General features: G+C 41.9%; 1 protein-coding gene across 1 annotated transcript; it reads left to right on the plus strand.

Annotated features, from left to right (window-relative positions):
* Positions 1 to 234: 234 nt before the first annotated feature.
* LOC117498468 lies at positions 235 to 2,487 on the plus strand. The gene is made up of 3 exons (XM_034150591.1): positions 235 to 246; positions 1,277 to 1,412; positions 1,621 to 2,487. Exons 2-3 carry the CDS (start codon positions 1,299 to 1,301, stop codon positions 2,371 to 2,373), a joined length of 867 nt encoding a protein of 288 aa, XP_034006482.1. The 5' UTR covers positions 235 to 246; positions 1,277 to 1,298; the 3' UTR covers positions 2,374 to 2,487.
* The last annotated feature ends 9,040 nt before the right edge of the window (positions 2,488 to 11,527 follow it).

An 11,527-nucleotide genomic window follows, 5' to 3' on the forward strand; every position in this document is an offset into this window, starting at 1 on the left:
AAGATTCATAGCTAACCACACTGAAGTTATGGAGGTATTGATCAGTCTTCTCATATTTTTAAGCCTCAAATTGTCCTTCTCCCCCCCTCTAACATCACCAGAAGTCATGATTTAAGGGGTCTTTTCTCAAAAAAAATTACCGGGGGAGCATCCCCCCGGACCCCTCTAGTATTGTTTGATCACCATTTCCACAGCCCCACCTAAAATATTTTCCACCAGCCGCCACTGCATCCGATTCTATACCAGGTAATGTTTTGTCTCAATTCTATCCAAGTTTTTGAGATGGGTTAGCTTATAAAGAATCCTGTTTACCTGCCGTGTGACCGCTGACTATATGCATGCAGTGTTGGGATATTTTATTTATTTAATCGTTTATTTGGTAGGGACAATGCACAGTAATGAACACTTACAACATTAAAATGTATCAAGCGTAACAGTGCCAGATTTAGCTTTGAGCTAATTTCCATCCGCAGTCCCTCACATTAAACATTTAAGAAAATTACATTTTACAAACATGGTAAAAACAAAATACATGATATGCAAAAAGTGCAAAAGAGCAAGAGCAGCATACACAAGTATTTACCACATGGCAGTACAATATAGCAGCTACGACATATAAAGTGCAAGAAAAGATAAAAGTGCTAGATAAAGTGCAAGAGGAGATACCCCTGTGTTAACGGAGAGGACATTTTGACCAAAAGTGGTCCGTCTGTGGTGGAGTTCAGTCTCCTCTGGTTTCTGACCTAGTGCAGCGTCCAGTGTGTTTTTTGTCAACTTAACTGAAGTATAAGTACAAATACTATGGTTTTAAAATACTCCTGAACTGAACATGTAGAATCATAAATCATGTGTTTTCATATATAAAAAGTAACTAGAAACTATGAAGGTTAACTAAATGTGGTGGAGTAAAACATACTAATACTAACAACATACTGATAATACTTTACTACAAGTGGAAATCTTCAAAACCTTACCAAAGTAAAAGTATGTCAATATCCACTGCGTTTCCCCCAGTTGCACACTTAAGAATGAAGAATAAAAGTAGTCATTGTGTGTAAAATGTTCCCTGTATGTTTTAGATTATTATTACTGCTGCTTTAATGTAGTTGTTACATTTTACTGCTGTAGATTACTATACCTGCACCAAGTGCCTTCTTAATCAGTTTGAATTGTAATGTATTATAGCAAACAAGAGGAAAACATTAGCCCATGTGTTACAGTTAACACGATTGTATTTACTGTCAATTAATGACTGACATGTGTCTTTTGTGAACAGATTCCCGAGCTATAACCACCTGATGGCCTTCTGGTCTTTGATTGAGCCTTCAATTCATAAAATGGTTCGTGTTACAAGAGCGATATCAGCTGCCAAGAGGAATGAAGAAGTGGTTACACACGCACGTCCATCAACGGTAGGCTACGTTTCTTTTAACACACAATCTAAACACAAACTGAAGGGAAAATGTTTCTCCGACATTTCATTGCTTTTGTGTAGGCTAAAAGGCTAAAGTACTCAATCCTTTTTTAATACATCAGAGAACTAAAACAACTTCATGTTTTTCCCAGTGTGCTACACTCATGACATTAATATAGTAACCTTTTTTTATTTTTATCTTCCAGAGACAGCTGCTTCAGCCAATTGACGAGTTCTTTCTTTTTCTATGCTTCCTGTCGGTGGGTTTGAAAGAGAGGGACCTTGCAAACCGCTTCAACGTACACCAGTCCACTGTGAGCCGCATCATTGCAACATGGACAAGTTTTCTTACAACTTTATTGGGGTCACAGTGCATCTGGCTTACACCTGCAGAAGTTCAAGCCCACCTCCCAGAGGCATTCAAAGATTTCCCAGACACACAGGTGATCCTGGATTGCACAGAGCTGAGGTGTCAAACACCATCCTCACTCCTCCTCCAAAGTGAAATGTATTCTACATACAAATCTCACTGCACCATGAAAGCCCTGGTTGGCATAGCCCCACATGGCGCAGTGACATTTGTTTCCAGTCTGTATGGTGGTTCTGTCAGCGACAAGGAGATTTTCAAACAATCTGGAATAGCTGCGTTGTTGACTGAAAACATGGCAGTGATGGTAGATAAGGGCTTCCTGATCAGCGATTGCTGCAAATGCAAGGTGTACTGCCCACCTTTTCTGTCACAGCAGAAGCAAATGCCAGCCTATCAGGTGAGGGAGACACAGGCCATTGCCAGACTGAGGGTTCATGTGGAGCGTGTCATTAGGAGGATAAAAGAGAACAAGCTTTTTGATGGTGTCATCCTCCTGTCCCATGCCTACAACATCAACCAACTGTTTGCAGTAGCATGTATGCTGTCAAACTATCAGAACAAAGCACTGGTCAAGAAATGGGTGAAATAAGACAAGATGATGACACCTGTGCAGGTAGCTGTGATTAAGCTGGGTGAGCACACCGTAATCCCGTGTTGCCTAACACACGCTAGTGTTTTGTTTGAATAAATGGTAAATTGCAAATTACAATGTGTTGATGATTTCTTACAAATGCAATGATTTACTATTAATTACAAAAAATCACTTCACTTTATTGTCTTTTTAAATACAATTGTATATTTATTTACATATATGAAATGTGACAAACAATATATATCAAAAACATGTGGGCAAGTGGGGTGTTGGTGGTGTGTCAGTGTGAAGTGTGGTGTACCGAGACGTCAAAGCAGGCATCTGATAGGACAGAACACTGCCCTCCTGCACCATCCCGAAGGCACTTTCCACAAGGGTCTCATGTTCATTGTGGTCACAAGCAGTCTGTCTTCAATGCTGAATGCTGAGTATGCCTCCGTAACTCTGAACAGGCAGGGATCTGGTAATGGCCCCACCATGCCTCTGTAGAATCCACTCCTACAAAGAATGACAAAGACAATATAGCACATTAATGTGACAATAAAGGTAAGGAATACAGCACCAGAATAGCATTATGAATTAAAAAAAACACAGGAAACACAATTATTCAGCTAAAATTACCTTACTCCAGTCTGCACCATCCTATTTGGTAGAGGCTTGGTGAAGACCATGGAGTTGATGGGCCCTGGCTTCACACCCTTAAGGGAAAGACAATTACTGTTAGTTGAGTCACTTTAAAACAAAAACTCTGTGAAAGAAGTATTTGAACCTTATTGAAATTACCATTGTTCGCGGCTTGTGCCATTGCTGTTCCGATTCAGTACAGCTATGCACAGGCGGCACAACTGGCATGTTCAGTTCAGTGTAGTGTGCCGTTTGGAACAGCAATGCTACTGTGTGATTGCACAAAACAGTTCCTGCAACACAGGAGCACTGGTTGTGCGTGAGCACCACTGGTGATGAAAGCGTTATCTAAAAAAGAGAGAATAAATACTAGTGATTAGTAACCTCACTTGTGGTAAATGAGCCAGGAGGTTATGAGTAGAATTATTGGTTATTTTTACTGACCCATTATCCTAGAAGAAGCATGTATTCCTGAATGCTTAGTGTTACCCTCTAACCCTACAATACCACAATGAACCTTCTTTGGAAACTAAGATGCCTTGAAAATTGTATTAAAGCAGTTTTGACTATATATTTGAACCCCCAAACTTACACATCCATAATCAATGTAATACTATCTGACCAATCAGCTGTGATAAAGCAGGGAGAAGTAGGACACTGTTGAGATTCCCTTAAGGTAAACTAATGCTTAACTGAACTGAAACTCAATAAACAGGGGGGAACACAGTGTCAATGCTACCTGCCTACACTCAAACTGTGTGCTGTCTCGCTCTTCCTCATTGACCTGTAGCACAAGGCTCTCACGCTGACCTGCCCTGTCAGCCTGTCTTTATTGGACACTGAATGAAGAAAAACAGAGCAACAGCGTTAGATCTATACTCACGTTAAAACATCTATGGCAACATTGCTTTACAAAAGCTGATACCATTATTAGACCCTCCAGAAAAACGCGGGCTAAAATCCTTGATTATGCGGGCTAAAATCCTTGATTATGCGATTAAACATGCGGGGTTTTTATGTGATTTTATGCGGGGAAGTTGCTAAATATGCGGAAATATGCTAAATATGCGAAAAGTTGCGAAATATGCGGGAGGCGGAAAAAAGGTGATTCTTCTCCCACACCCTGTTACTAGGCTACTACTGAATGAAAGTGAGCCCTTTTAAAGAGTTCCTATGATAAACAAGCATACTAGAAGCAAGCTACATCACAAAGTGTTATTTATGTATTTATATATGGGCTATTTTAATCACTCTCTCACACACACACACACACACACACACACACACACACACACACACACTCTTCTCCGCCTCATTCTGTTTTCATTTACTCGTTCGTTATCTGACCAGCTTCAATCTTGTAGGCTACTCACCTCGTTTCTTGTAGCCCTCGAAAGGGTTTTGGAGGTTGATGCCTCGGTGAACGTGAGTTGTTTGACTTTCTTGTCCGCAGCAGCAGAAAGCATTTTACAATGTTTGAATGAATCAAAGTGGGTCGTCACCGTCGATTTTCTCTTAATGCTCCAACACACAGTTGCACGGGGTGCAGAATAGTTTCCCCCCACGACATCGGGGTACTGCTTTGCCCGGTCTTTAGCAGAAATGTTCGTAGGCAAATGAGATGGATTCGATTTTTTCATCTTGGTCAGAGCCGTATAATAGTATAATAGTATATAATAATAATAGTATAATAGTATATAATAATCTATATGGCGCTGATCTTGTTGTTTTCTCTCTCGTGTGAGTTCCACACATTCACTCTACGGTGTTGTTTACCTGCGCGAGCTGATGACATCACTACTTCACGTTAACTTTTTTTTCCCTCAACTTTGTGTGGAAAAATGCGGGGATTATGCGACCTTTTAATAAATATGCGCCCTTTTAAAAATCTGCGCCATTTTGCTGATTATGCGGTAAATTATGCGATCGCATAATCGCGTTTTTCTGGAGGGTCTAATCATTATGCAGTGTGGCTAACAACAAGACAACCTTTAGTTGGCTAGGCTATAAGGCTATTAAACGATAGTATTTTTGAGTAAAATGGCTAATGTTTTAAAGAATTAACACCAGAAACAGTACATAGCGTTACCCAGAGCCCTATAGTAGTCTACTATAGTAGTAGTAGTAGTAGTATAATAGTAGTTCTACTATAGGGCTCTGGCGTTACCTAGCTTTTGACAGCTGACGTTAGCGTAACCTGTAGCATAAGCTCGCTGGTTAGTACCTGTTACCTTCTTACCTTCATAGTTGTGTATATATGACGCAGCATATAATTTGAAGCCTTTATCGAGTTTGCTGGCTGGGGCTTTAGTCGTCCTGCAAATGCGATGAACATCGCTAATTTTCAATTTCAGGAGCTCTTGTAGACACCGGGTGTAGAACGTCGCCATTGTTGTTGTTGTACCGGAAACAGTTGGGCAGTACTACGCACAATGCGGAAGTGACTGTGCATGTAGCCTATTGGTAGATAGGTAGCGGTGCACAGCTGATAGACAGGGATATTACTGATTTTCTTTGAATATCAGAATGTAAATACTGAGTTGAGAGAATAGTCAGGGGTTTTGGGTGATGGGAGACACATCTATGGAATCAGAATTTCAATAGCTTACCATTAAATGATAGATATACCTTTCTGCAGAGGTGGGACCAAGTCATTGTTTTGCAAGTCCGAGTCAAGTCTCAAGTCTTTGCGCTCAAGTCCGAGTCAAGTCTCAAGTCTTTGCACTCAAGTCCAAGTCAAGTCTCAAGTCAGGATGGGAAAGTTCAAGTCAAGTCCAAGTCCTAAACTTTGACAAAACGAGTCTTAAACAAGTCCTTATGTGCTTTTCAACAAATGTAATGACATCGATCAACAGAATAATACTTAATAATCAAACTGCTCTTTATTAGTCACATTAATAATTTAATAATCCATTTTCTCTCTGCTGGTAAAGTAACGTGTTTTTCTTCTATTGTAAGAGGGATCAGTAAGGTAAGGCTACCGTGACGGTTTGATTCAGAAGGAGTTTAATGTATAAGATCCCTGATGTTGAGGTGACCAGAATGTTTATTTCCACTGTGTACAGCATGTTATAAGGGACCCACAATCTATCTTTATGCAAGGGTTAATGTGCAGCGAGGCGTCTCTATGGGGAAAAGAACACCTGAATCTAGATCCCTCTGCAGGTGGTACTATATTTTGATGCTAATACTTTTGTACTTTTACTTGTAACATTTTGAATGCAGGATCTTTTATTGTAACCGAGTATTCCTACACTCTGGTACTGTTACTCAAGTACAAGATCTGAACTTCTCCCACCTCTGGCAATAAATCCTGAGTGGTTACCAAAAAAAAAACCCTGCTCTGAAGGTTATTTTCATTTTACAAATCCTGCACTCAGCTTTGCTTTCTCCAATATCATTGAAATGCAGCCAGAAGCTGCTCCTTTTTTCGGTTTTCGCAAATTTCTTGACTTCTTCCGACGCGCTTGCATTTAAATCCGGCTCCCCGTCGCTCTGTGTAGCTGGCCTGTACCACTACACCTGCTGTCTTTGGAGCGTCTGCCCCCCACCCTTCTTTCACATAATGGTATGATCCTAGTGTGTCCTCGCATATGATTGGCCGCATGGTGGCTCAGCAAAATAAAGTCCCGCCCCTGCCTGCATGGATTCTCAGCAAGAGTTGCAGCGGCTGAAGATTCTGCTTTCCCCGACGGGAGTCTGCTCTTCAAGCGGCATCTCGCGATCGGCGTGTTGGAGACCCCTGAATTAAATGATCAAGTCACCTCAAGTCAGAAGGCTCAAGTCCAAGTCAAGTCCCGAGTCATTGGTGTTCAAGTCCAAGTCGAGTCGCAAGTGTTTTGTGATTTTGTCAAGTCGAGTCCAAAGTCATCAAATTGGTAACTCGAGTCTGACTCGAGTCCAAGTCATGTGACTCGAGTCCACACCTCTGCCTTTCTGTCTGTGATGTTTTACAAATCAGATATTAATTTGTAGAACTACAATGTGAAATAATATAGCAATATCCTGTAAAATTAAGTGAAAACATGAATAAAACTACACATCTTCAGATGTTATACATACATAAGTGTCTTACACTAATAATAATTTATTGTGTTAACACTTTAAACTTGACAGTTTTTTATTAAATATTAAGAGTACATACAAAATAGGGGGAAAGTAGAAGGTCAATGATAGAAATATAGAATATAAAATATCGAGAACATATTGTAAGTGATCTCTACAATAAAACAGTTTAGTGCCGGATGTATAAAGATATTAATAGGAGGATGTGCCAAACAGAAAAACTAATTAACCTTTATTTAAACATTAAAGAATACTTTAGGTTAAGGTCTTCTTTCAAATAAGAAAAAAGCTTTGGGGGTATCTACAGATAAATATTAAGCCTGACAAAGTACTTAACGTCTAATATATTGCTTTCCTGCAATGTTAACTATGTTGAAGCACTTATTAGGGTCTGAGACCTAGGTTGGCGAAGACCCTATTGAAATCGGTCGCGCAGCGTCCGATAAACCTTTGACCCCCGCAACACATGTAAAAACTCACCAAATTGTGCACGCGCGTCAGAAGTGGTGCAACTTGCGATATGTAATTGGTTCCGGAACTTTGCGTAAAAGATTGCGTAGGCCACGCCCACTTCCGTTTTTAACGTAAACTCCCCCCACTTTAACTTTCACGTAAACGAACGAATCTCGCTACGCATATCTAGGGTGCGGAGACGAACAAAAAAGCCTCTTGGAGGGGTGAAAAATAACGTACAGGAAGTCGGCCATTTTGAATTTGGCGTCGAAAAAACGCGATTTATCGCGTTTCTCGTCCTCCGCGCAAAATCTATCTTCTCCCAGGGACTTTATCCGTACGACTCGAAATTCGTCGGGTAGCATCTCCAGACATGGGCAATTCAAAGTTATCACAAAAGTTTTTTTCTTTCGCACGGCGCAGCCGTGATTTGGCGCCAAAGTTCGCGTTCGCTCGATGCTAGGCCCATCAAACGCCATGGAACACGATGATGTCATAACTCCAACTGACATGCTCACAACGCCACCAAACTTCACATGATGGTTAACACTGCGGCCCTGAACAGCTCTACGTCAAATGTTATGTTACTTAATATGGCGTTACCATGGCAACGAATCCCTCGCCATAAAACACGGTGTCGCTGTAACTCCAATGGACACGGTCCCATCGTCCACCAATCTTCACTTTTATATCACCGGTCCATGCCTCAACAGCTCTACGTGAAATCTGAGATCTCACCGTATACCGTTTCCATGGCAACGCATCCCTCGCCGTAAAACACAATGTTGTCTTAAGTCAATGGAAAATGGTCCAAACTGCACCACACTTCAGATGATGGCTACTAGTCCGGCCCTCAACAGCTCTACGTGAAATCTGAGATCTCACCGTATGCCGTTTCCATGGCAACGCATCCCTCGCCGTAAAACACAATGTTGTCTTAAGTCAATGGAAAATGGTCCAAACTGCACCAGACTTCAGATGACAGTTAATGGTCCGGCCCTCAACAGCTCTACGCCGATTATGGGATGTCATCATATGCCGTTGCCATGGCGACAGATCCCTCGCCATAAAACACAATGTTGTCTTAAGTCAATGGAAAATGGTCCAAACTGCACCAGACTTCAGATGACAGTTAATGGTCCGGCCCTCAACAACTCTACGCCAAGTTTGGGATGTCATCATATGCCGTTCCATGGCAACGCATCCTTCGCCATAAAACACAATGTTGTCTTAAATCAATGGAAAAGGTTCCAAACTGCACCAGACTTCAGATGACAGTTAATGGTCCGGCCCTCAACAACTCTACGCCAATAGAGTGGCGAAGTCCCTCCCACTTACTTCCGGGGTATGGGACCTTATTTCGGAAAAATTATGCATTGAAGTCAATGGGGAGAGAAAACTTATCTTTCGATCCCGTTTGAATTGTGCCATGAATTACACATATGATGTTTGTCAATCTTAAAAAATCATTTCCATGTCAAAAAAGTCACAGTTTGTCGTAAAACTGTTGAAATATAAGACTATGAAAAATACGTAACTAGAAAGACTACAAATCCCAGAGTCGCGTAAGTGACGTCACAATTGTTTACCTCCACCATTCAGATACCTAAAATCAGCGCAATATAGATATAATCTATCTATATGGCGCTGGCTAAGATAAGATAACTTTAACAAGATGCCTGTGTGCTTAGTACCAGGTTGTTATTATACCAGCAATGGGTCTTGCTCGTTCTTTTGCTTCCCGTCTGATGAAACGACCAGGAGTGGCTTGATCAAGTTAGCTACCTAGCTAGTAGCTAGCACGTTAGTTAGCATTACAGCCTTGTCATTTTTATTAGCCTTAACATGAAGTAACATTAAGTAACCCAAAATGTTAAACAGTAAGAGTAGTAGTCATATTTCGTGAACCCTTTGAATAGTACTGTCACCGGTGTGATCATTCTATAATACACCATTTAATTCCGGGGGAGAAATGCTAACGCTAACGTTAGCATCGGCGATCTTTTCTACTTCATGCTATCTGCACAAATGGTTGACATTAAACATTAAAACGACCAGGCAGTTCAGAGAGAATCAAAGGAAGGCAGGCAGGCAGCTTTGCATGACATTCTTCAGGACGTGTTTCATTGTGGTGATAGTCAATCGTTTGTTGACATGACAGTAGTGACGGCCATCTTGGTGACGTGTGTGGTTGACCAGAGATGTAGTTCATTTAGCGTTTCACACAAACAAATGTGTTACTTCACAGTTTTACGACACATTTTTTTTTTTTTGACTTGCAAAATTATCTTTTAAATTGACAAACATCATATGTGTAATTCGTGGCACAATTCAAACGGGATCGAAAGATAATCTTTCTCTATCCATTGACTTCAATGCATAACTTTTCCGAAATAAGGTCCCATGGGGCTCAACCGGAAGGGGAGGGACTTCGCCACTCTATTCTGGGATGTCATCATATGCCGTTTCCATGGCAACGCATCCCTCGCCATTAAACACGGTGTCGCTGTAAATCCAATGGGCACAGTCCCATCGTCCCCCAATCTTCACTTTTATATCACCGGTCCATGCCTCAACAGCTCTGCGTGAAATCTGAGATCTCACCATATGCCGTATCCCTCGCCAAAAAAAACGATGTTTCCGTTACTCCTATGAAAATCATCCAAATGGCACCAGACTTCAGATGATGCCTGATGGTCCGGCCCTCAACAGCTCTACGTCAATTATGGGATGTCATCATATGCCGTTTCCATGGCAACGCATCCCTCGCCAAAAAACACAATATTGTCTTAACTCAATGGAAAAGGTTCCAAACGGCACCAGACTTCAGATGACAGTTAATGGTCCAGCCCTCAACAGCTCTACGCCAATTATGGGATGTCATCATATGCCGTTTCCATGGCAACACATCCCTCGCCAAAAAACCCGATGTTTCCGTTACTCCTATGAAAATTGTCCAAACTGCACCAGACTTCAGATGGTGGCTAATGGTCCGGCCCTGAACAGCTCTACGCCAATTATGGGATGTCATCATATGCTGTTTCCATGGCAACGCATCCCTCGCCAAAAAACACAATGTTGTCTTAAGTCAATGGAAGATGATCCAAACTGCACCAGACTACAGATAATGGCTAATGGTCCGGCCCTCAACAGGTCTACGCCAATTATGGGATGTCATCATATGCCGTAGCCATGGCGACAGATCCCTCGCCATGAAACACTGTGTTGTCCTAACTCACTGGAAAAACGTTCAAACGGCACCAGACATCAGATGATGGCTAATGGTCCGGCCCTCAACAGCTCTACGCCAATTATGGGATGTCATCATATGCCGTTTCCATGGCAACGCATCCTTCGCCATAAAACACAATGTTGTCTTAAATCAATGGAAAAGATTCCAAACTGCACCAGACTTCAGATGACAGTTAATAGTCCGGCCCTCAACAACTCTACGCCAATTCTGGGATGTCATCATATGCCGTTTCCATGGCAACGCATCCCTCGCCATTAAACACGGTGTCGCTGTAAATCCAATGGGCACAGTCCCATCGTCCCCCAATCTTCACTTTTATATCACCGGTCCATGCCTCAACAGCTCTGCGTGAAATCTGAGATCTCACCATATGCCGTTTCCATGGCAACGCATCCCTCGCCAAAAAAAACGATGTTTCCGTTACTCCTATGAAAATCATCCAAATGGCACCAGACTTCAGATGATGCCTGATGGTCCGGCCCTCAACAGCTCTACGTCAATTATGGGATGTCATCATATGCCGTTTCCATGGCAACGCATCCCTCGCCAAAAAACACAATATTGTCTTAACTCAATGGAAAAGGTTCCAAACGGCACCAGACTTCAGATGACAGTTAATGGTCCAGCCCTCAACAGCTCTACGCCAATTCTGGGATGTCATCATATGCCGTTTCCATGGCAACGCATCCCTCGCCATTAAACACGGTGTCGCTGTAAATCCAATGGGCACAGTCCCATCGTCCCCCAATCTTCACT

This window comes from Trematomus bernacchii, unplaced genomic scaffold (assembly GCF_902827165.1).
Source record: "Trematomus bernacchii unplaced genomic scaffold, fTreBer1.1, whole genome shotgun sequence".
NCBI classification, from domain to species: domain Eukaryota; kingdom Metazoa; phylum Chordata; class Actinopteri; order Perciformes; family Nototheniidae; genus Trematomus; species Trematomus bernacchii.

What these genes read in the sequence shown, in the direction of transcription:
- LOC117498468 (XM_034150591.1), top strand. Translation starts at nt 1,299, where the DNA reads ATGGCCTTCTGGTCTTTGATTGAGCCTTCAATTCATAAAATGGTTCGT. An exon ending in CACACGCACGTCCATCAACG is followed by an intron (nt 1,413 to 1,620) that starts GTAGGCTACGTT and finishes TTTATCTTCCAG; the next exon opens with AGACAGCTGCTTCAGCCAAT.